Consider the following 25435-nt stretch of genomic DNA (forward strand, 5'->3'; position numbering starts at 1 on the left):
TGTATGTACTTTTTGATGTTCCAACTTATGGAACGATAAATAACGTTCTCAGTGAGTTAAGGCCTTTGACATTGGTCAGAAGCCATCAGTGATAAGTATTAGTGAGACTCCTAATCGGCATTTAAATTATCAGGCACACAACGGTCACCTCTTCAAATTTAGGGATCTCTTTACTAAGCAGCACAAAAAGTGGCCTGCGCTATCCGTAGCGTGGGTCTTACCTGCGTACTAAAGCCACTATTAGCGCTGCCTGGAAATGGCCAATTTTTCGATTCTGGCAATAATAGCCTTTTGCTAGCACATACCGACACCTGTTTTCTAGGCGGTAAGGGCTCATGCGCTAACCATACATATGGCAACGTAGCTGCGTTAACCAATTAACACAGAACATGCCTACTCTTCCTCCAAACCCGCCCCCAGTGCTAAAAAATAAAAACTAGTTATTAGTGCATGTGTAGCACACATGCAATGCAAAACCAGTGCTTACTGCAGCTTAGTAAAAGTAATATAAAACCTGTACAGAAATAATTTGCTCTGTGCCCAAAAAACAAAAGCAAAACAAAATTCAAGCCTACATCCTTTATTAAAAAAACACAAAACATAAATGTTAAAAAAAATGTAAAGCTGCAGTGTAAAAACTGGCTTTTTCAACGTTCATTTACCCTCCACCTGTTCTGTTTCCTCTCTCTAGTCCCTGCCCCTCTTTGCAACCCACTTTCTCCTACGATTTACCTAGTATTGTGTGAATAGAATAGACACTGTCCTGTCACTTTTTGTAGTTCCTTTCTCTGATATTTTATGATTTTAGATTGTAAATTGCTTTGTTCTGCTAGTTAGCAAAGGTGGTATAGCGAATGTGAATAAGCTATAAACATTTCCCCCACACATCATCACTTACCTAAGACTTATATACATCCACAGTACCAGGAACCTAAATAACTCCAGTAGGGGAATAAAGAAGAATGTAACCCAACCCTTCTTTGGACCCCCCCCCCCCCCCCCCCCCCTTCCCTCACCCAGCAGTAGACCCATTCAATGAATTCACCCACATACACACAAACTTATTCATTCTACTTTGCAATATTCTTTAACTACAAAATGGAAGTAGACATTAAAGTTTATAAGAAGCCCCCTTTCAAGGGACATTGTCAAATCAACTCGTGACTTCAAAGGAATCATGTCCCAGTTCCTTTGCAAGTAATACTAATACTGTCTCCAACATTGCTAATTTGTATCAAAGCAGTACACGTTAAGACCTGCTGTGTGGAGTTTTGAGACTGTAGCTCTCGGTCAACCTTTTACTTTTACACATGCTCTGCTATTGAATTGACTTACTAGGTACTCGTTAGGTCAGTAACCAGACCTGCATCTCTCAAAAGCTTCCATCCATTCTCTGAAGCTTTGGCCCCGCATGTCTTCCCCGCCAGTGGAAAATTGGCTAACAAGACAGGCCCAGTGGTATTTTATCCATTCTCAAACTAACAGCTGCAGTACTGGCTTAAAATCTTGGTCTTTGGTAAGGGTAAAGGTAGAGAGGTCCTGGTAGATGTAGACAGGATTATCTTGGCATCTTATGAGCCTTGAGAATGTGCCTTTTGCAGTGCCTTCTCTTTGTCCACATATCTGGCAACCCGCACCATGTTATCTCACGGTCGGTCGGTTGTTAGCTGAAGACGAACAGACAAAGAGTCCACACCTCGAAAACAGTGAACAGTCCACAAAGATGACAAAAGTGACTAAAAGTCTTTAATGACAGTTTCTCCATGATACTAGCAGGAGAACTGTACAATATGGTGGTCAGATTGTTATTAAAGTATTTTATTCAGTGTGTGGCCATTGTTGCTTTCCTTGACAATTGACATTAAAAGACAGCTCGTTATTTGATAGATAAGGGACTTCCCTGATCTTTAATCTGTATTCTGTTTTGTGAGAGTAGCAGACTCCTGACGCAGTCCTCATTTCGAGTCAGATTGTGAAATTGTCATTTTGTCGCCTTTGCTGTTTCTTGTGGACGGTTGTTAACTGGTGCATCCACAGCCCTGTGAGCTGTTTCCAGAGTTAGATTGTTAGTATACTCATTCTCAGCCAGCAGCTAATAACAGAAAATCTGCACTGTCAGGGGTACATTTTCCTAATTGTTACTTTGTTTGGGACACCTCTTAAGTATAAGTTTTTCTTCGATGGCCCCTGTTTTCTAAGTCTTCTATCTTATACTGCAGTTACTCATATTGTATAGCCAGGGTGAAATATTTAGCTTGCATTTCCACCACGGACCACTGTTTTCTTTTCATGTGTATTTCCAGCCTCTCTTTGTGGGAACCTTGTGAAGATTTTAAAGTTTTACTATAATGTCTCCTCTCGTCTCTTTAAATTCATTCAACAAATTGCTGAAAGAACGCTTGAGATCGCAGCCAAAACGTTGACTCTCAACTGATTCTTGTTCCACTCCTGCAGTCAAAGCAGGCTATGAGGTCACTTCGCCCTCTAGGTGTCAGAACTGCTGCATGGTCTCCTTTATATCATAGCTAAAATTAAGGTAAAAGGCCAGCTGATAGCACCCAATGTAACAGGCTTTTTTGTTAGGCTGGGGTCGCTTCTTCTTCTAAATTGTTAGCATGGTGCATACTTTCTTTGCAGGCATGTGCATGGCTGGGCAGTAATTATAAAATACTATGATTTCTTCATCTAACATCTTTCTACCTTGTTCTTTTCTTTAATTTGTCCTGTCCTGTTGGAAATTGGCATTCTTTTCCTATCTGTTGTTTTGTTATTGTACACCGTTTTGATTTGTTGTGAAAGACGGTATATCAAGTCTAAATAAACATGAATATAATTTAAAGATGTGCTTGCAAAAAACATAGGTAACAGCTTTAGGACTGGTGTAGGTGATCTTGCCTTAAATTAAGCAGGTTTTTATTTAGCGCACATTTTGGATGTCTTAAACTAGGCACCTAATTATAAAATTATTGGGTTGGATTAAGTATTCTCATCTGCTTAGGATGGTGGATAAGGAGAGAAATGAGAGATATCCTGGGCAGTGTGGATAGGAAGGTACTGGACAGACTGCCTGGACAAGCTAAATAGTTACTGAAGTCATGTGTGTTATGTACATGTAGTTCTCTGTCTGATCTGTGCTTGATTCTTTCCCCTTTGCCATGGACATAGTGTTGCAGGAATTGAGATAGGAATTTGTGATACTTCAGGAGTCAGACAGCACACACCAGTATGAGAGAGAAATCTTCTTTATTTGCCAGCAAACAAAGCAGGACATCAGTTCTAGCTCTCTTCTCCTCTCTCTCAGCTCTCTGTGTCTTTGTCTCAGCTGCTTCTCTTCTTATGCTGTCTTCTCCTTCTTCTGTCTGTTCCTTCTGTCCTTCTCTTTCTTCTGAGCTCCTTCTGACGTAAACTGCTTCTGCTCCCACTTAAATAGGGTCCTAAGCCCTCCTCCTAGCCTAGCCTAGCCCAGCCCCCTTTACTCCCAATTGGTTAAGACATTGATTGGCTACCTTGCCTCAACCAATCATTACTTTTGAAATATCAGTTACATAGGTTCCAGACATCCTAAACTGACCTGTGACCTGGGGCCCCTCAAGCCAGACATTTGGTCTCCAGTCTCTTACATGTTATTATGATTGATTTCTCATCTATGGCTTAGACTGGATTCCCTTAGAGACTAAGAGGCCCCATCTAACATTGGTTATTCTCATATTCCTAGTCTGGTTCATACTAACTGCTAACTAAACTCTGGCATTCATTAAAGAGGTCAAAAGCCAATCTTAATTAATAGCATACATATCAGGTTATTACTTCCAAGACCATTCCTGCATTTTACCTATAATTAATCAAGGAGAAGAGAGCTGACTAGTTCTGACCTTTTTCACCTCTCAGCTCCATACACAGAACTAGCTAAGACCATAGTTAATTCAAAACACATGTTGATCTCCTCACAGCAGTCTTTGCTTGAAATGTCAGACAAAGAGTAATACAGGATTTAACAGACATTCTACATAGACACAAAACTTATTAATTTACACAGAATACAGCATATTCTAAATAAGCATAATCAGATATATCTATATCTAAGCTATCTACATATTAAGCACTTCTAAATAGTATTTCAGCCTATTCTTAAACTACAATATGTCATATGTCTGGCTCGTGCCTGCTTACAAAACTATTCAGTAAGCCTAATAATTTACAGATGTGCCAGCTAGCATTGGCAATTCACAAGGGACAGAGTTTCATTTCTCACTGACCTTTCCTAACCTTAGCTCGGCCAAACTAGACTCTAATTAATTCCAGCCTGCATTCCTTCACTACTTTGCTGGCAGAGTGAAAAGAATTCAAACTTCAAGCTTTTAATATCATTTCTTATATATATATAATTATTTCTCAGAGTTAACACTTTCTTTGCCCATGGCTGCCTCATTCCCCCCTTTGAGACTAAAATCAGCTTATGCAGAAATAAGTCTCACATCTCAAACTCTGGAGATTATAGTGATCCTAACTAGGAATAGACTTGTGAATCACCATTACCCTACTTGTTAAGGTCCGACGGCATACTGCCGAAGCACATGAGGCCAGGAAACAAAACAAAAACCCTGCTAAAACTAAGACTATTAGGGAAATGAACAAGGGACGTATCCAGGAGGTCAATGACCACCACCAGGAGGTAAGATCTAACCCTCCTCGGTAATCCTCCACATTAAGGCTAGCCAACTGTAGGACTTTATCCATGGCATGCCTAACTACATGCGTCCTATTTATGACAATAGTACAGCACTCTGAAGAATTTAGCACTGTGCAGAGGCCACCCTGGGCTGCAAAGAGATAATCAAGACCCATACGGTTATACCGAGAAACTATACTTAATTCATTAATTTGATCCTGCAATGCATTGACTACCACGTTCAGCTCATGAACTAAAACATGGAGTAGGGATTGAAGTCTCCGGGTAGCCATACCTAGTTCAGTAATACCCGCTACCGGGCCCCCAATTGGAATCCAGGCCGTGGCAGAAAGGGCTACAAGTCTCTTTTTAGTCAGAGGATAAGTAGAATTAATATACTGGAGGGCTAATTCAATCGCCTCATCCTCTGTGGCAACGGAGGAGGGTAAGGACAAAGCCTCTCGCTTAGAGCGGTGCGGGGATAGCGGCTTAAGAGGAATAACTTTAGGAAAATAATTCAAGGTTACCAATACACAAAAATCATATGTGGGGGGAAGAATCATGTGGAGGACATTATCACAGAGCCAGTAATGACCAAGGAGAGGGTGAGGAAAGTTCCCAATAAATGTTGGCTCAGGCTGGACAGGGTACTTAGGGTGCCCATAATGCGAGCCCCTATCCCAGGGGGAACGAAGACGAAATGGAGACTTTGCACACCATAGGCGCCAATCCCCAATTGTGACAGGCTGCTCATTTGTTAGTAACTCTTCATACCCCGGGGACTTATGAAAGTAGAAAATAAGCTTGGACACTATAGTCTTCTCAGTGGTACGCTTAGGAGCCAGATAATCACCTGGGTCATAATCTACAGGTATGGTAGCAGGGCACATAGGAGTACCTGGAGAAACTACCCACACAGATTCTCCTTTTTCTGGGAGAACATTAGTATAGTTACAGGGAATGGGAAGAACAGTTGAGATGCTTCTTGTTAAACAAAACACTCCAGAGGCTGGATAGGGAGACGTAAAAACTGGCCTTAGAGAAGATTCAGAGGGGGAAGTAGCATTATAAAAGGACCACCAAGTATAATCCTGGCTCCAAGGACCTGAACTCGAAAAGTAGGGAGGTATAAGAGCTGGGAGTTGCACAGGAACAGGAACAGCTGGGACATCTGTGGTATAAGGAGAAAATCGGGAACACACAATACAAGGGGAAGTAATCTTTGCTTGGCTAATTAGTTCCTGGACTGAGTGTAACCAAAGGTTGGAGCGAGTTGGGGTATTAGGAACAAGGAGGCAAGGAGTAGAAAACAACAAAAGCATCCAAACTACTAACATTTTCTTTCTTCTTAATCTAAAACAAATACAGCAAACTAATTAAGCAATAATATTTCAACAGTCTGTGCTAATCACAGATTACTCTCATATAATGTTCTCAGTCTTTGAGTTCTTATACCAGTTGGGATAGACCCTCAACTGACAAGGATCAAGCTTTCAAATTCCAAAAAAGCCAGAATCAGGCAAGAAAGAGTCTCAGTGTGAAGCCGAAGTTCAGCCGCTCCTGCAGTATGCAGTTGACCCTTCTTTTCAGCTAGTAGATTCTTTGGTTCGGGTCAAGCGCAACTTCAATGGCTCCGCTGGATCACTTTCTGCTCTCCACTGTTTAGGCTCCGTCTGATCCGTGCTGGGCTCAGTCTGATCAGCAGACTTAATTCGAGACCAATGGACCCATGGAGTAATCCCTGCGACCTTCACAGCTGTAGGGGTAGAAAGCAAAACAGTAAAAGGTCCTTTCCATCGGGGCCCCAAAGGCTGGAGCCTCCAGTCTTTCACCCAAACTCTATCCCCTGGCAGGAAGGAATGTACCTGAGCCTGGAAGGGGACAGGGTTTATTTCTCTCACATAAGACTGAAGCTCAGAAATTATCTTACCCAAGAGGGCTACCTGTTCCTGCACCTGGGCAGACCCTAAAATCCCTATGTCTCCCTTAATTCCCTGTAAAATGGCTGGGGGCTTCCCATACACAATTTCAAAGGGAGAAAGGGCTGTTCCTTTAGTTGGGGTGCATCGGAGGCGAAAGAGGGCTAGTGGCAGTGCCTGTGGCCATTTCAGTTGGGTTTCCTGACAAATCTTTGCTAGGCTATTTTTCAAGGTTCTGTTTGCTCGCTCAACCTGCCCTGAACTCTGGGGACGATAGGCACAATGCAATTTCCAGGTAATGCGCAATGCGCGGGACAGGGCCTGAAGTGTAGCTTCAACAAAGGCGGGACCATTATCTGAACCTATGGCAAGGGGCAGTCCATACCTGGGGATGACATCCCTAAGGAGAGCTCGAGCTACTTCTGTGGCTTTCTCAGTGACTGTAGGATATGCTTCCACCCACCCAGAAAAGGTACAGACCATGACTAAGAGGTATCGGAACCTACCGCTCTTGGGCATTTCTGTGAAGTCTATAACTAGGGACTCAAAGGGTGTTAGACCTCTAGACTGAACTCCTGGTGGAATACGGGGTCCCTGACGAGCATTATTCTGGGCACAGAGAGTACATCGGGCAGAGGCAGTGGCAACCAGACTATCCAATCCTTCCAGCACCACTACTCGACTGAGTAGACGGGCTAGTGCTGTTTTCCCTAAGTGTGATAGGTCATGAGCTTGAGACACTACAGGCCAAGCTAGGTGGCGTGGCACCAGAACTCTGGTATCAGGGAGATGTAACCAGCCATCAGGTCTCCTTACTGCACCTTCTTCTTGAGCCCATTTCTCTTCCACTTGGGTATACATAGGTGTCCATTCTTGCAATCGAATTTGGAACAGGGGAGTCACAGTAGTTGCTGGGGGTCCTCGAGCAGCTTCCTTGGCCACCCGATCAGCATGGCGGTTCCCTCGGGCCACTGGAGTATCTATTCTTTGGTGTCCCCTACAGTGAATGACAGCTACCTTCTTAGGGGCCCACACAGCCTCTAGCAGCTGAAGTATTTCAGGTCCATACTTAACAGGTTGGCCTGCAGCATTTATGAGTCCCTTTTCCTTATACAAAGCTCCATGAGCATGTAGAGTTGTGAAGGCATACTTGGAATCAGTATAAATGTTAGTCACCAGTCCTGCTGCTAGCTCCAGAGCTCGTATGAGGGCCACAAGTTCTGCTTTCTGAGCTGAAGTTCCTTGGGGCAGGGCTCTTGCTTCTATCACCTTGTCCTCTGTCACCACAGCATAGCCTGCCAATCGCTTGGAGTTCTCCACATAACTGCTTCCATCTGTGAAATAAATTACATCTGGGTCCCTCCATGGAACATCTTTAAGATCTGGTCGACTAGAGTACACTTCATCCATGGTTTGGATACAGTCATGATCCGGTGGTCCCTCAGATGCTGGCAAAAGGGTGGCAGGATTAAATGTAGCCACTGTTTCCAGGTGTATCCGTGGATTCTCACACAAGCTAGCTTGGTACTTAACCATGCGGTTATTTGTAAACCAGTGGTTGCCCTTATACTCCATGAGGGTGAGAACTGCATGGGGGACTTTAACAACCAGTTCTTGCCCCAAGGTCAACTTATCAGCTTCCTGGACCAGTAAGGCTGTTGCTGCAATGGCCCTCATGCAGGCTGGCCATCCTTTAGCCACTCCATCCAGCTGTTTAGACAGGTATGCAACAGGCCTCTGCCAGGATCCCATCATCTGGGTCAGCACACCCAGAGCAACCCCCTGTCGCTCATGGACATACAGTGAGAAAGGTTTCTCCACATCAGGAAGGCCTAACGCAGGGGCTTGGAGTAGGGCTTTCTTTATGGCAATGAAGGATTGTTGAGCAGTAGGTCCCCATTCAAATGGTTCCTTTTCACCCCCCTTTGTGGCTTGGTAAAGGGGTTTCGCCATCAATGCAAAATTTGGAATCCAAATTCTGCAAAATCCGGCTGCTCCCAGAAATTCCCTAACTTCTCTTCTGGACTTGGGTTGGGGAATTGCAGCTACCGCTTGCTTCCTACTAGCATCCAGTCTCCTACTTCCCTGGGAAATACAGAAGCCCAAATACTTCACTTCTGACTGACAGAGTTGGGCCTTTGAGCGTGAGACCTTATAGCCTGCATCCAAGAGTAGCTCCAGCAATTCTCTAGTAGCCTCAAAACACTCTTCCTGGGTCACTGCTGCAATCAGGAGGTCATCTACATACTGGAGTAAAACTCGCCTGGAAGGCTCAGATTTAAAAGTCTTAAGGTCTTGTCCTAGGGCTGTCCCAAAAATGGTGGGGGAATTCTTGAACCCCTGTGGCAGGCGGGTCCATGTATACTGAAGCTTCCTTCCTGTTACTGGGTTTTCCCATTGAAAGGCAAAAAGCAATTGACTGGCTGGGGCCACCCGAATACAAAAGAAGGCATCTTTTAGATCTAGTGTTGTGAAATGGGTAGCCCCAGAAGGTATCAATCCTAGCAGGACATATGGATTAGGCACTACAGGGTGTAATGAGATAGTGGATTTATTGACCACTCGTAAGTCTTGGACTGGCCGGTAGTCCTCAGTCCCTGGCTTCTGAACTGGCAATAGTGGCGTATTCCATGGAGACTGGCAAGGACGAATAATTCCATGGGATAACAGACGATTCAAATGTGCTTGAATCCCTTCCAGAGCCTTTCTGGGAATTGGGTATTGACGAAGATGGATTGGCCGGGCACTTGGAAGTAAGTCTACATGTACAGGAGGAATATTTCGGGCCAACCCTGGGGGATTATCTTCTGCCCATACCCCACTGACCTGAAAGCTGTCTGCCAGGGGTAGGTCAACTTGGCCATGCGACTGATGCAGCCGCCATTCTTCTTCAAGAGGGCAGCAGAAACTCAATATACCCTTAGGGCTGGATGTTGGGGGCCGAAAGGAGACTGAAGTCTGGCCATCAGAGTCAAAAGAAATTTGGGCCCTAAGCTTGGACAGCAGGTCTCGACCTAACAAAGGGATTGGACAGTCTGGCATATACAAGAATTCATGAGTGACTATGTGTGAGCCTAATTGGCATCTACGGGTTGTCAGAAAGGGCCTCCGGTTCTGCACCCCCGTGGCTCCCACCACTCGGACAGTTTTTCCAGACACAGGCGCTAATCGCTCCGTCACAACAGAATGTTCAGCTCCTGTATCAATCATGAATGGAATTGAGCGGCTCCCTATAGTTAACTTGACCATAGGTTCCTGGGAGCCCAGTTTGTAGGAACCCGGTCTGTCCTATTCGTCCCATTCTGCCATCTCGGCTATCCCGATGATGTCAGATTCAGGAGGCTCATATCTTCCCTCTCGAACTCGGCCTCGGCTTCCTCGATCTCCTGGTCCCCTTCTCAGTCCCTGGCGCCTCTGGGGGCATTCATCTTTCCAGTGCCCTCTTTCCTTACAATAAGCACACTGGTCCCTCTCCAATCTTGGTCTGGGATTCTCCCCCCTTGGCCGGGATTGATTGAAGGAATCTCGGGGCCTGGCTGGTGGTCCGGGGTCCCACTTTGGCTTCCCATTAGCTAGAGGTCGACCTCGGTTAAGGGTGGAATTAGTAATGGCTGCCGCTAAAAGGTCGGCCTTCTTCTGCATCTTCCGGTCAGCCTCTCGGCGCACCTCCTGATCTCTATTAATGAAAACCTTGGTTGCGATCTCAATTAGCTGGGTGGTATTCATCCCTGCGAATCCCTCCTGACGCTGCAACTTCTTCCGGATATCTGGCATACTCTGGGCCACCAATGCGCTATTCACCATTCTCTGGTTTTCTTGGGCTTCAGGGTCAAATGGGGTGTATGTTCTGTAGGCTTCAATTAGTCGCTCTAGAAAGGCCCCAGGGGATTCAGTTGCCCCTTGGAGAATTTCAGAGACCTTTGCCAGATTAATGGGCCTCTTTATGCCTTTCCTCATACCTTCCAGTAAGTCCCGGCAATAGCCAGACAACAGTTCATAGTGCTGCCCATCATTTGGATCCCAAGCTGGAGCTGCGCGAGGAAACCGAGCTCTAACCCATCCCTCTGGATCCTGTGTCCCGTCGGGAACACGCTCTCGCGTGATGGCCTCAGCATTTTGCAAAATCTTCCGCCTCTCCTCAGTTGTGAAGAGGGTCAGGAGAAGTTGTTGACAATCAGTCCAGGTTGGGTTATGGGTGGCCATAATGCTAGTCACTAGGTCCACCACTGCCTGAGGCTTTTCAGTATAAGAGGGGTAATGCGTCTTCCAATTCAGGAGATCGGTGGTTGTGAAGGGTACATACTGGTAGGCCTGTGCCTGTATAACCTGACCCTGATTATTAGGATCCGGTCGAGTGGTAGTTACCTGACGAAGTGGCAGAACTCTCGAGGAAGTGGGGATGGAACCTGAGGTAGAGCTAGGAGCTACCCTCCTATCATGCTCAAAGGTGATTGCAGCAGGTCTAACCCATTCAGTGGAGGTGTGTTGAACCCCTGAGGGATGGGGAGGGGTACTCATAGACTGAGAGGTGGTCACAGGTGATTCAGTCCATTGAAAGGGATGCCGGGCCCCTAATGAGTGGGTAGGGGTGCTAGAGGGAGAGGCTGGGCTGTCAGGAGTTGAGGAGTCAGGGAGTGGAGCCCAAAGTGGGTCTACAGAGGTTAACAGGAGAGGATTTGGCACAGAAGGGTAGAGGCCAGGTGAAAAGTCCAACCTAGGATGTGGTGGGGTTCGCACAGGAGGGGAAGAACTATCCGGAGAAGCCTGTACTGGAGAGGCTTGAGCTGGGCGGCGTGGATCTCTAGGGGCGGCACGGAACCCCAACAATGGGCCATAAGGTGGTGGCTCAAGGTCTGAGGGGTCATCAGAGAGTATGGGTTTCTCGGACAGGGTAGGGGCGGAAGCCACCGATTGGGTGGTAAGCTTCCTGGGGCTCTTTCCCTCTTCTAGTTTAGATTTTCTAATCTTTCTTTGAACACGACCTAACATGAATTTTACTGGGGATCCCATATAAGTTTTCAACCACGAGGGAGGGTCAGTCACAAGGCTGTCCCAGGAATCTATATAAGGGAGTTGTTCAGAATATTCTGGTTCTCCTACAACTATGCTGTAGACCTTCCGGATTACTTCAATATCTAAGCTGCCACTAGGGGGCCACCCCACTCCCATAGATGGCCACTCAACTTCACACAAGGTTCTTAAAGTACCTGAGCTTAAAGTCTGTCCATAGTCATTAATTAAAAAACCTTTCTTGAAATTTCTAAGCATACAGTCTAGGGGGGTAACAATTTGTCTAGATGATGTCCCACCCATAATGCTTACAATTACAACACACAAAAGGGAGGGAGTTTTTGAAAGTGCAGTAAGGGGTCTGCACTCTCGAGACACTAGGTAGACAGACAGCAATCGCTTCCTTCCGTTGCTGACCAATTGAACTCGCGTTAATTGGAAATGCAGCTATAAGAAGTCCGCACTCATTTAGCATTCACTCATCACACATTCCATACAGAAAATCCCACCCAACAATTTCAGATTTCTCAGATACAGATAAGCTCAAGCGTTTTCGCTTCTAGTCCCCGCGACTAGAAGGTACTAGGGCCTTTGCTGAGAATTGATCAGATTCTCCTTCCCTCCTTCTTGAGGGGCTGGTTTACAATTTTCTAGCTAGAATTACAATACAAAATACAGAATACATACCCGGCGTATGTTCTCCAGTCAGTTGGGTGCTGGGATTAATGCAGGATTCAGAATCCCACCGCTGCCACCAAGAATTGTTGCAGGAATTGAGATAGGAATTTGTGATACTTCAGGAGTCAGACAGCACACACCAGTATGAGAGAGAAATCTTCTTTATTTGCCAGCAAACAAAGCAGGACATCAGTTCTAGCTCTCTTCTCCTCTCTCTCAGCTCTCTGTGTCTTTGTCTCAGCTGCTTCTCTTCTTATGCTGTCTTCTCCTTCTTCTGTCTGTTCCTTCTGTCCTTCTCTTTCTTCTGAGCTCCTTCTGACGTAAACTGCTTCTGCTCCCACTTAAATAGGGTCCTAAGCCCTCCTCCTAGCCTAGCCTAGCCCAGCCCCCTTTACTCCCAATTGGTTAAGACATTGATTGGCTACCTTGCCTCAACCAATCATTACTTTTGAAATATCAGTTACATAGGTTCCAGACATCCTAAACTGACCTGTGACCTGGGGCCCCTCAAGCCAGACATTTGGTCTCCAGTCTCTTACATGTTATTATGATTGATTTCTCATCTATGGCTTAGACTGGATTCCCTTAGAGACTAAGAGGCCCCATCTAACATTGGTTATTCTCATATTCCTAGTCTGGTTCATACTAACTGCTAACTAAACTCTGGCATTCATTAAAGAGGTCAAAAGCCAATCTTAATTAATAGCATACATATCAGGTTATTACTTCCAAGACCATTCCTGCATTTTACCTATAATTAATCAAGGAGAAGAGAGCTGACTAGTTCTGACCTTTTTCACCTCTCAGCTCCATACACAGAACTAGCTAAGACCATAGTTAATTCAAAACACATGTTGATCTCCTCACAGCAGTCTTTGCTTGAAATGTCAGACAAAGAGTAATACAGGATTTAACAGACATTCTACATAGACACAAAACTTATTAATTTACACAGAATACAGCATATTCTAAAATAAGCATAATCAGATATATCTATATCTAAGCTATCTACATATTAAGCACTTCTAAATAGTATTTCAGCCTATTCTTAAACTACAATATGTCATATGTCTGGCTCGTGCCTGCTTACAAAACTATTCAGTAAGCCTAATAATTTACAGATGTGCCAGCTAGCATTGGCAATTCACAAGGGACAGAGTTTCATTTCTCACTGACCTTTCCTAACCTTAGCTCGGCCAAACTAGACTCTAATTAATTCCAGCCTGCATTCCTTCACTACTTTGCTGGCAGAGTGAAAAGAATTCAAACTTCAAGCTTTTAATATCATTTCTTATATATATATAATTATTTCTCAGAGTTAACACTTTCTTTGCCCATGGCTGCCTCAATAGTCTTGCTTTACTTGCAATGGATTTGGATGTAATTATTTGCCCTTCCAAACTGGAACACAAGGCAAGTTACAACTTCATGTATATTTGGTAAGCAAACAGCAGAGGGTGAAGTGACTGGCTAGAGGTCAAGGAGAGTGTGAGTGGAAGAAATGGGATTTGAACCCTGGCGTTCCTGGTTCTCAGCCCACTGCTCTAACCACTAGGGGATACTCTGACCCTCTTCATTAATATTTGGACAATATCCCTAGCAGCCCCTCTCTGAAACCCATGTCTGTGCCCTGTGTGTGTGTTATGGATTCTCTGTCCGTGCTGTGCAACGATGCATGTCCTTGTGGCTGAAGTATTTTCTTGGCATTTTTAGCAGCGTTTAGCTCATGTCCTTTGCTTTATTTCACAGGTATCTTCTCTTTCTGCAGATTAAGAGGGATCTCTATCATGGACGCTTGCTCTGCAAAACCTCCGATGCTGCATTATTAGCTGCTTATATCCTGCAGGGTAATAATGAATTCCTGACAGGGTAGGGGTGAGAGTCATCATTAATTCTGGGGGAGGTTTTCATCTGGGAAAGAGGTATCACAATATGGCATGCGATACGTGAAAGGAGCTTGATTCAGATTGCATGCTTACCTGTGCTGTATTCCTATCTTGACTATATTGTAATCGTCATGGAGCAGAAACTGTCTCTTATGTGTCTTGTGTCTACTAGTGCTATAGAAAACATGATAGAGTGCATCAATTTTTTTGGATTTAGCTCATGCCTTTTCAGTGGTTGTTCAAGATGAGTTACATTCAGATTCAATAAATAGATTGTAAGCCCTCCGGGGACAGAGAAATAAGTTTATACCTGAGGCAAAGAAGGGTTAAGTGAGTTGCCCAACATCAGAAAGAGCTGCAATGTGTAAGTTAGGATAGAATGTTGCCTAAGTCAACGCCCCCACCCCCCCACCCCCTCCAAGGAGTACTTCTCAGACCGAGTGTCAAATGTATACCAGTTTCTTAGAGAGGAGAATTAAAACCCATCAGTAACTGAAATGAATACCCCACACCTATTGGATTGGTATATGAACAAATTATGTCTTGTCAACAACAGATTTGATCCACATGAGTAAGAGAAAGTTTAGTCTACAATCAAACACTACAGTGCAATATCGAAGCAAGCATCAAAGCAGTCGCTGAAAGCAGGCACAAAAGGAATCTGTACCAAGGGGACACAGAGAGTAACCATTTCAGATGGCAGAAATGGAAAAAGCCATCAAGAATATGATTGACGTGATCCCAGACTTTGAAGACATCCCTACTGAGTAGATTAACATATTCGGAACTGGCTTCTGAAAGTGTTCAATTCTTGTGGCATGGGAGCTCGTGTATCCCAGATCTGGAAACAAACATGCGTTTCTGCGCTATTGAAACCAAGTAAGGCTGCCTTGGATCCAAAATGTCCTTATTCCATTTTGCCACCCCTACAAATGTTGAGCAGAATCCTGCATTGGCTTTCGATCACGGTGGCAAAATTATTTGTTGAAGAAGCAGGCTATTGTTCAGTGCTAAATCTTGCCGAGCCTCAAGGATGTCTTTGAGAAATTACAGATTACTGCCATTGACCTGTTGGCAGTTCGTGATATTATCAGTCATGAATGCTGCTTGGAGTATTTATGACATAATGGATTACTAGCTTGTTCGTATGGTCCAAATATTTATGTTTAAGTCGCATGCCAGAGTAGAATGTCCCTGCTCCTTTCTAACATCTACATGAATGAGCAGCAGTAGCTTTGTTTATGCTGAATGATTGCAATCAAGTCAGCTGAGTGTTCTAATCTACATGCATGAAAAAGCTTAGAAACTTAACCCTTAATGCTTACAAAATAACACTTGCACAGTATCATAGGAATGTATCATTGTGAAATGTCCAACATAGACGCTTACGTCTCAAGAGGTGAAGCATTGTGCTTCTCATACCACAATCTTCTAAACATAGAAGAAAAAGAGATCAATGAAATCAAAAGCTGTACTGAGATCTACTCATATGATCAAAATGACTTCCCCTCATCCAAATGATGATAAATTTCACTACCAGACTTGTTTCAATGCTATGTAATTTACAAAAGCCCCATTGACAGGGTGCAGAAGATTTTTTTTTTTTTTAGCTAGGAACTGAATATTAGAGATTGGTCTATATTTGAAGGGTAATGAAGCATCTGTCACACCTTTTTCAAAATAGGTTTAATTACCTTATATATTTCTTGGTGTTCCCAGTACAGAGGTCAGCGGAGTTGTGAGATATTCACATATGTAATCAAAGGCTCTTGTATCTGCAAACTTAGGTAAACCTGGGAAAATGTTATAAAGCCATGTAGGTACAACTAGACACCGTGTCATAAAACTACCTTCTATGATGTTAAAACATCCACTTAACAATGAAAAACAGGAAAGGAACATACAAAGTAATAAATTCAAAGTCAAATCGTCTAATTCCCACATTTAGTAGGCCCAAAGAGAAAATAACTCACAAGTGTTGCCCCTACAGAATTTTTTTGCTCCATTACAGCACAGTGATGATCCTGAAAATAGAACTGAGGCAGAAGAGAAAGAAATGAAGTTGAAACACAAGGATATGAAGGGACCCAAAGAGAATGATGATCACAGTGATTATCCTGATAATAGAACTGAGGCAGAAGAGAAACATATGAAGTTGAAAGAAAAGGATATGAAGGACCCAAAGAGAAAAGACACACCCAAATCACAAATGTAAGACACACCCAAATCACAAATGTTGAAGCACATAACAGGAAATGTAGATGGAATGCGATGACCACAAATGCTCGCAGTCTAAGCAATAAAGTTCATGATCTTCAAGCCCTGATGTTGGAGGCAGACTTAGACGTTGTTGCAATCACAGAGACGTGGCTCAATGGTTCCCACAAATGGGATGCAAACATACCAGGCTATAATAAGTACATAAGTAATGCCATACTGGGAAAAGACCAAGGGTCCATCGAGCCCAGATCCTGTCCACGACAGCGGCCAATCCAGGCCAAGGGCACCTGGCAAGCTTCCCAAACGTACAAACATTCTATACATGTTATTCCTGGAATTGTGGAGTTTTCCAAGTCCGTTTAGTAGCGGTTTATGGACTTGTCCTTTAGGAAACCGTCCAACCCCTTTTTAAACTCTGCTAAGCTAACTGCCTTCACCACTTTCTCCGGCAACGAATTCCAGAGTTTAATTACACGTTGGGTGAAGAAAAATTTTCTCTGATTTGTTTTAAATTTACTACACTGTAGTTTCATCGCATGCCCCCTAGTCCTAGTATTTTTGGAAAGTGTGAACAGACGCTTCACATCCACCTGTTCCACTCCACTCATTATTTTATATACCTCTATCATGTCTCCCCTCAGCCGTCTCTTCTCCAAGCTGTATAGCCCTAGCCTCCTTAGTCTTTCTTCATAGGGAAGTCGTCCCATCCCCGCTATCATTTTAGTCGCCCTTCGCTGCACCTTTTCCAATTCTACTATATCTTTCTTGAGATGCGGCGACCAGAATTGAACACAATACTCAAGGTGCAGTCTATTTAGGAAGGATAGAGAGAGTCGTAAAGGTGGAGGAGTAGCTCTATATGTGAGAAATGATATCACGGCAACTGAAATGACAGGCACCTGGGGAAAGGAAGAAGCGATATGGATCACCTTAAAAAGAGAGGATAGAACCTCTGTCCACGTGGGTGTTGTCTACAGACCTCCGACACAATTGGAAGAATTAGATAAAGACCCAATTGCAGATATTCAAAAGTTGGGAAAGAAGAGAGAGGTGCTGTTGCTGGGAGATTTCAATCTGCTGGAAGTAGATTGGAAGGTTCCATCTGCGGAATCGGGAAAAAGTAGAGAGATTGTGGATGCTTTCCAAAGTGCTCTGCTCAGACAAATGGTCATGGAACCCACGAGGGAGGGAGCGACGCTGGATCTGGTGCTCACAAATGGGGATAGCGTGTCAAATGTCCGAGTGGGAGCCCACCTGGACGGCAGTGACCATCAAACGGTTTGGTTTGATATGACGGGTGAAGAGGAGGGCGGCCACTCAAAACTCAAAGTCCTGGATTTCAAGCGTGCTGACTTTAGCAAAATGGGGGAATACCTAAGGAAGGAGCTGACGGGCCGGGAGGGCGTACGAGAGGTGGAAGGACAGTGGTCCAGGCTGAAGGAAGCTATAAATAGGGCCACAAACCTTTATGTAAGGAAAGTAAATAAAAGCAAGAGAAAAAGGAAACCGATATGGTTCTCCAGGCAAGTGGCTGAGAAAATAAAGGTTAAAGAGTTGGCGTTCCAGAAATACAGAAAAACTCAAGATGAGGAACACGGGGAGGAATATCGGAGGAAACGGAAAGAAGCCAAGAGAGAGACACGTCTGGTGAAAGTGCAAGCAGAAGAACAAATGGCTAGAAATGTAAGGAGGGGTGACAAAAATGTCTTCAGGTATATTAGTGAAAGGAGAGTGACTAAAAAGGGAATTGTGAGACTAAAAGATACTGCAAACCGCTATGTAGATAATGATGAAGAAAAGGCAAATTTGCTAAATAGATACTTTTGTTCTGTTTTTACTGAAGAAAATCCGGGAGAAGGACCGCGATGGTCTGGCAAAAGTTCATTTGAGAATGGAGTGGATATAGCACCGTTCACAGAAGAGAATGTCTATGAACAACTTGAAAAGCTAAAGGTGGACAAAGCCATGGGACCGGATGGGATCCACCCCAGGATATTGAGGGAGCTCAGAGAGGTTCTGGCGGGTCCTCTTAAAGATTTGTTTAATAAATCCTTAGAAACGGGAGAGGTTCCGAGAGATTGGAGAACGGCGGAAGTGGTCCCTCTTCACAAAAGTGGTGATAGGGAAGAAACTGGAAACTATAGGCCGGTAAGCCTCACTTCTATTATTGGAAAAGTAATGGAAGCGATGCTGAAGGAAAGGATAGTGAATTTCCTGGAAGAAAATGAGCTGCAAGATCCGAGACAACATGGTTTTACCAAAGGGAAATCGTGCCAAACGAATCTCATTGAATTCTTTGATTGGGTGACCAGAGAATTAAACCGTGGACGTGCTATAGACGTAATCTACTTAGATTTCAGTAAGGCTTTTGACACGGTTCCCCACAGGAGGCTCTTAAATAAACTGGATGGGCTGAAGATGGGACCCAAAGTGGTGAACTGGATTAGGAACTGGTTGACAGACCGGCGCCAGAGGGTGGTGGTGAATGGAGTTCGCTCAGAGGAGGGAAAGGTGAGTAGTGGAGTGCCACAGGGATCGGTGCTGGGGCCGATTCTGTTCAATATATTTGTGAGTGACATTGCCGAAGGGTTAGAAGGTAAAGTTTGCCTATTTGCAGATGATACTAAGATTTGTAACACAGTGGACACCCCGGAGGGAGTGGAAAACATGAAAAAGGATCTGAAAAAGCTAGAAGAATGGTCTAAGGTTTGGCAATTAAAATTCAATGCGAAGAAATGCAAAGTGATGCACTTAGGGAGTAGAAATCCACGGGAGGCGTATGTGTTAGGCGGGGAGAGTCTGCTAGGTACGGACGGGGAGAGGGATCTTGTGGTGATAGTATCTGAGGATCTGAAGGCGACGAAACAGTGTGACAAGGTGGTGGCCGTAGCTAGAAGGTTGCTAGGCTGTATAGGGAGAGGGGTGACCAGCAGAAGAAAAGAGGTGTTGATGCCCCTTATAAGTCGTTGGTGAGGCCCCACCTGGAGTATTGTGTTCAGTTTTGGAGGCCATATCTTGCTAAGGATGTAAAAAGAATTGAAGCGGTGCAAAGAAAAGCTACGAGGATGGTATGGGATTTACGTTACAAGACGTATGAGGAGAGACTTGGTGACCTGGACATGTATACCCTGGAGGAAAGGAGAAACAGGGGTGATATGATACAGACGTTCAAATATTTGAAAGGTATTAATCCGCAAACGAACCTTTTCTGGAGATGGGAAGGCGGTAGATCGAGAGGGCATGAAATGAGATTGAAGGGGGGCAGACTTAAGAAAAATGTCAGGAAGTATTTTTTCACGGAGAGGGTGGTGGATGCTTGGAATGCCCTCCCGCGGGAGGTGGTGGAGAGGAAAACGGTAGCGGAATTCAAACATGCATGGGATAAACATAAAGGAATCCTGTTCAGAAGGAAGGGATCCTAAGGAGCTTAGCCTTGAGTGGGTGGCAGAGACGGTTGGGAGGTGGGGCTAGTGCTGGGCAGACTTATACGGTCTGTGCCAGAGCCGGTGGTGGGAGGCGGGGCTGGTGGTTGGGAGGCGGGGATAGTACTGGGCGGACTTATATGGTCCGTGCCCTGAAAAAGACAGGTACAAATCAAGGTAAGGTATACACAAAAAACTAGCACATATGAGTTTTTCTTGTTGGGCAGACTGGATGGACCGTGCAGGTCTTTTTCTGCCGTCATCTACTATGTTACTATGTTATTAAGTAACTTCTAAAGTGAGGAAAATGAGTGGGATTGTGAGCCTTTATGTAATAACAGACAGAGCAGAATTAACACTTTGGGCCCTAGGTGAGCAATTGCATTGGACACTTCACCATAACACAAGTACATTTTAAACCCCAAGAAACGTAAAAATGTTAAGCTTTATAGCTAATTATTTTACCTTTTTATTATTACAACTGGCTAAACTGCTCTAGCTGCCGAAGCAGAGCAGAGCGGTGTACAGACTACAGTAATTTCAGAAAAAGAAAGGAATTCGATTAATAATAATAAAGGTATGCATTCACACAAAGAGAAGAAAAGGGCATGAAGTTAAAAGTAACCTCTAATTGGTGAGTCTGGTCAGCCTGCCTCCCCAAAGTTGTGTCTGAAAAAAACAGGTTTTTACATCACTTTGGAGGGAAGAGGAAGCTTATTCTAAACATTGGGAGAAATATCTAGTTGATGCTCGTTGAGGGAGTAAAGAACCCTAGCAGGTGAGTAAAGGATGCTGTGAATTTGCTTATATTTCACCCTTTCAGTCATAAGAATAGTACAAAGTGGATTACAATAAAAACAGGTACCACACTTTTGACAAACCAAATCCATAAAAATAAAAGCATATAATTACAAAAACATAAGAAATAACCAAAAAACCATTGACCTACCAACATCTGTCAACACACACGCACATCTTGCTCATTAGTTGACAGCACACACACACACTGCTTCAACCTGATAGGCTGCTGGGGTGAGGTAGCAACACATGGCAGCAGCTAATGGACACTAACCTAATGGCTCAGGGGGAGGGAGGGCGAGGTTGCCAATGCACATGGGTAATCAATGATGATGCCTCTTGTCCTATATGGACCAGCATAACGGCCATGACATCATCTGTTTCCTTCATGCTGCCTGGGCAGGTCCAAATGCAGGTATATCTGGCAAGAACCCTCTCCCTTTGGGCCCTAGGCATGTTCCTAGTTTGTTTATGCCTTAATCCTCCCCTGCACCTAACCAGGCCCCAGTTTAAAGGAAGCAAACATCCTTACGCCTGTGGTGCAGGTTCAAAACAGAACGTGTGCTTAACAGCCTGTTGGAAGAAAGGCTTACGTTTTAAATGTAAACAGCTCAGGGTTAAATATGAGAAAGAGGTCTATTTCCTTGACAGACTAATAAATGAGCTCACAGGGTTTCGAGCCATTTTCTAGCAATATGCAAGACTAACCTGTCCTACCTTTCAGGCTATAAACCTACAGACTCCTTAGCAGTCCCAGGATCTGTCCTGGATTTGCCTTCTTCGCTCTGGATGTCTCTGCTTTAATTTAGTTTTGTAAAATGACAATCATAATCCTCAGAGAACTCATGCGGTATCTGATTGAAATGCTCCAACAAGGCCACACGTTTCAGCCAAAAGCAGGCTTCTTCAGGAAGAATGACTTGACCATGATGAGGTGATTGTCATTTACCACATTGGAATGAGAAGAGATGGCCATATGGGAAAATATTGCCTTCAGTATCAAACTATGTCCAGGCGGTTAAGTCTTTTTCTTGTTCACAGTGACATACCTACTGTACTTGCTCCTCTGAGTAAGGGGCAGCCATCGGCTCTGGTGCACCCCTGCCCCAGAGCAGGAACGACCAGGGGGGGAAGGGGGCAGAGGACATACAGGGCTGACAGCTGTGCAACTGCTTGTCGCACCCCCTTGTTGCCTGCACTGGGGGCAGACCACCCCCACTGCCCCGCCCTTCATACACTAGAGCCTTGGATTCCAGGGCTCTGTTCTTTCCTGGTTCTCTTCCTACCTCTCCCTCCGCACCTTCAGTGTTCACTCTGGTGGATCCTCTTGTACTTCTATCCCTCTGCCTGTCGGCGTACCTCAGGGTTCTGTTCTTGGTCCCCTCCTCTTTTCTATCTACACTTCTTCCCTTGGTTCATCTCTATGCTGATGACTCCCAAATCTACCTTTCTACCCCAGATATCTCACCTTGCATCCAACCCAAAGTTTCAGCGTGCTTGTCTGACATTGCTGTCTGGATGTCTCAACGCCACCTGAAATTAAACATGACCAAAACCGAGCTTCTCATTTTTCCCCCCAAACCCACCTCCCCACTCCCCCCGTTTTCTAGTTCTGTTGATGGCTCTCTCATTCTCCCTGTCTCCTCAGCTCGTAACCTTGGGGTCATCTTTGACTTTTCTCTCTCCTTCTCTGCTCATATCCAGCAGATCGCCAAGACCTGTCGTTTCTTTCTTTACAACATCCGTAAAATCCGCCCCTTTCTTTCCGAGCACTCTACCAAAACCCTCATCCACACCCTTGTCACCTCTCGTTTAGACTACTGCAATCTGCTTCTTGCTGGCCTCCCACTTAGTCACCTCTCCCCTCTCCAGTCGGTTCAAAACTCTGCTGCCCGTCTCGTCTTCCGCCAGGGTCGCTTTACTCATACTACCCCTCTCCTCAAGACCCTTCACTGGCTCCCTATCCGTTTTCGCATCCTGTTCAAACTTCTTCTACTAACCTATAAATGTACTCATTCTGCTGCTCCCCAGTATCTCTCCACACTCATCCTTCCCTACACCCCTTCCCGTGCACTCCGCTCCATGGATAAATCCTTCTTATCTGTTCCCTTCTCCACTATTGCCAACTCCAGACTTTGCGCCTTCTGTCTCGCTGCACCCTACGCCTGGAATAAACTTCCTGAGCCCCTACGTCTTGCCCCATCCTTGGCCACCTTTAAATCTAGACTGAAAGCCCACCTCTTTAACATTGCTTTTGACTCGTAACCACTTGTAACCACTCGCCTCCACCTACCCTCCTCTCTTCCTTCCCGTTCACATTAATTGATTTGATTTGCTTACTTTATTTATTTTTTGTCTATTAGATTGTAAGCTCTTTGAGCAGGGACTGTCTTTCTTCTATGTTTGTGCAGCGCTGCGTACGCCTCGTAGCGCTATAGAAATGCTAAATAGTAGTAGTAGTAGTAGTGATTGATTATGGTGACATTTATTGACTAGTTTACCAAGGAGTCAAGGTTGCTCCTCTGAGCCTGCGAGTTTTGCCTTTTTATGATGATTCTTTCTAAACAAGTGCGTTTAAGAAAATGTTTGTGAGGCAACTCCAGTAATGGGGAAATAAGGCCAGATTTCTACGGTCTGTGCCCCAATTATAGCTAGACCGATTTGGGTAGGATGGAATGAGGCTTCTAAGGCAACTTCAGTAGTTGGGGAATAAGACTGGTGCCAGGCTGTGCCCCCGAAAATGGCAAGAGCAGATCAAGTATGTATGTGTTATGATCACGTTCCTTATGGTACAAGTTCATCTTGTTGGGCAGACTGAATGGACCATGCAGGTCTTTATCTGCTGTCATCTACTGTGTTATTGTGTATGTTCATTTGTGATGAATTTTCCCCCAGCCTGTTTTTAATACATTGTTCAGTGCCGATATCTTCAATGACGGGAGGTGTTGCTGAGAGAGTGTTTAGATTGCAGGCTAGAAATAAATGTACATATGGAAGGTAGATTTCTCACAGGTTGTCTAGGTTTGGAGGGGAAGAAGACATCGATCTGCCTTTATAAAATAATAAGACACATTCTGCAGAAATGGTAGCTAGATTGAAGCCGTGGGAATAAATATTAGGGACTCTTTTTTATAAACTATGTAGGTAAATAACCACACAGCTCAACTTCTGCCCGGCTCCATCCTCTGAACACATCTGCTGGAAAGTTGCACATGATAAGAGAACCTCCTCTCATATTCCAGCTTAGACACAGGTTGATAACAGAGCAACTGCACTGTCACTGTTTCGGCTTTGTGCTGGTTTTTTCCCTCAGACCTGCAGGGCATAAACTGAAGGGAGCGGAATGAGGAAGGAGCTTAGACATATATGAGAACATTTTAAATAATTTCTTTTTCCAATTCTGGCAGCAGTGAAGGGGAGCGAGCATGTTCACTCTGGGTGGGGGCTGTGAAGGGAAGGGGGGGAATGATTTGAGGTCTACAAAATTCTGAGTGGTGTACAGCAGGTAAAAGTGAATCGCTTTTTTTACTCTTTCAAAAAATACAAAGACCAGGGGACACTCAATGAAATTACCTGGAAATAATTTTTAAACAACTAGGAGGAAATACTTTTTAATTCAAAGAATAGTTAAACTCTGGAACTTGTTGCTGGAGGATGTGGGAACAATGGTTGATATATCTGGGTATTAAAAAGGTTTGGACAAGTTCCTGGAGGAAAAGTCCATAGTCTGTTATTGAGATGGACATGGGGGAAGCCACTGCTTGCCCTGAGATTGGTGGCAGGAAATGTTGCTACTATTTGGGTTTCTGTTACTTGTGACCTGGATTGGGCACTGCTGGAAGCAAGATATTGGGCTAGATGGACCATTGGTCTAACCCAGTATAGCTGTTCTTATGTTCACCCTGGTGAGGGCCATGAAGCACATTTATGAGCCGATGATCAATTTCCCAGAGCTGTTCCACTCGACGTGGGGAAATAACACCCCTATGATCAAATCTAATAGCATGCCCTTCTCTAGCTGCACCCTTCCCCCCAGCCTGGTAGTCTAGTGCCCTTCTGGAAGCAGGAGGATGGAGTAAACATTCCCTCTCCTGCAAGTGCCACCTTGGAATGCTGGTGCCTTGTCCGGTGCATCCTGGGATGCACTGAGCAGGGCTTCAGTACACCAAAGCCCCACCCAGGCAGGGCGCTGCCATTTTGAGGCAGCACTTGCAGGAGGAGGGAGTGCTTATGCTTCCCTTCTGCTTTCAGGTATGGGGGGAGAGGTTGGGAGGGCACTAGACCACCAGGCTAGGGAGGGTGTGGCGGGGGGGGGGGGGGGGTGTAGGAAGGACTGGAGGTGCCCCAGACCTCCAGCCCCTTTGTGTCTGAGGGGTGTTGGAGCATCTCACTGGACCTCCAGCTCCTTTGGGGTGGGTGGGGGGGACTAAGCATGCAAATGCATGCTGGACATGTTCTCCCTATTTCTTCCCAGTGCCCTGGCAAACCATAACGCCAGTTTCAAGCTGGTGTAGGGTTTGCAGCAGGAGCAGCACCCTTGTTTGGTGCACTGCCTGCTGAACGTTGGGGAGAAATAGGTGATGCTAGTATGGTGCTAATGGCCTGTTGCGTCCGTGTTTGCTTTTGATCATCTGCCTGATGGTGCCTGGAAGCAGGTGTGAGGGGTTCTGCCACCCTGCTTTTGGGACCTCTAGATGGTTATCTGTACATCAACCTTTGTTTTCCAATCTAGGCTTCAAGCCCATCTTTTTGAGGCTGCTTTTAACTCTTAGCCCCTATTCAGTACCCATGTGCCGGTAACTCCCTAATCCCTTTGTTTATCCTGAATAGATT

The 25435-nt window shown here is 44.9% G+C and overlaps 1 protein-coding gene across 2 annotated transcripts in view; it reads left to right on the forward strand.

The window, feature by feature from the left end:
- FRMD5 (FERM domain containing 5) overlaps positions 1 to 25435 on the forward strand; it is a 269594-nt gene that overhangs the window by 169519 nt on the left and 74640 nt on the right. For both annotated transcript variants that reach the window (XM_030190473.1, XM_030190474.1), the window contains one exon: positions 14026 to 14123. In XM_030190473.1, the coding sequence (XP_030046333.1) occupies positions 14026 to 14123 (98 nt within the window). The remainder of the gene's footprint in view (positions 1 to 14025; positions 14124 to 25435) is intronic.

The sequence above is a fragment of the Microcaecilia unicolor genome, chromosome 1, assembly GCF_901765095.1.
Source record: "Microcaecilia unicolor chromosome 1, aMicUni1.1, whole genome shotgun sequence".
In the NCBI taxonomy this organism is placed as follows: domain Eukaryota; kingdom Metazoa; phylum Chordata; class Amphibia; order Gymnophiona; family Siphonopidae; genus Microcaecilia; species Microcaecilia unicolor.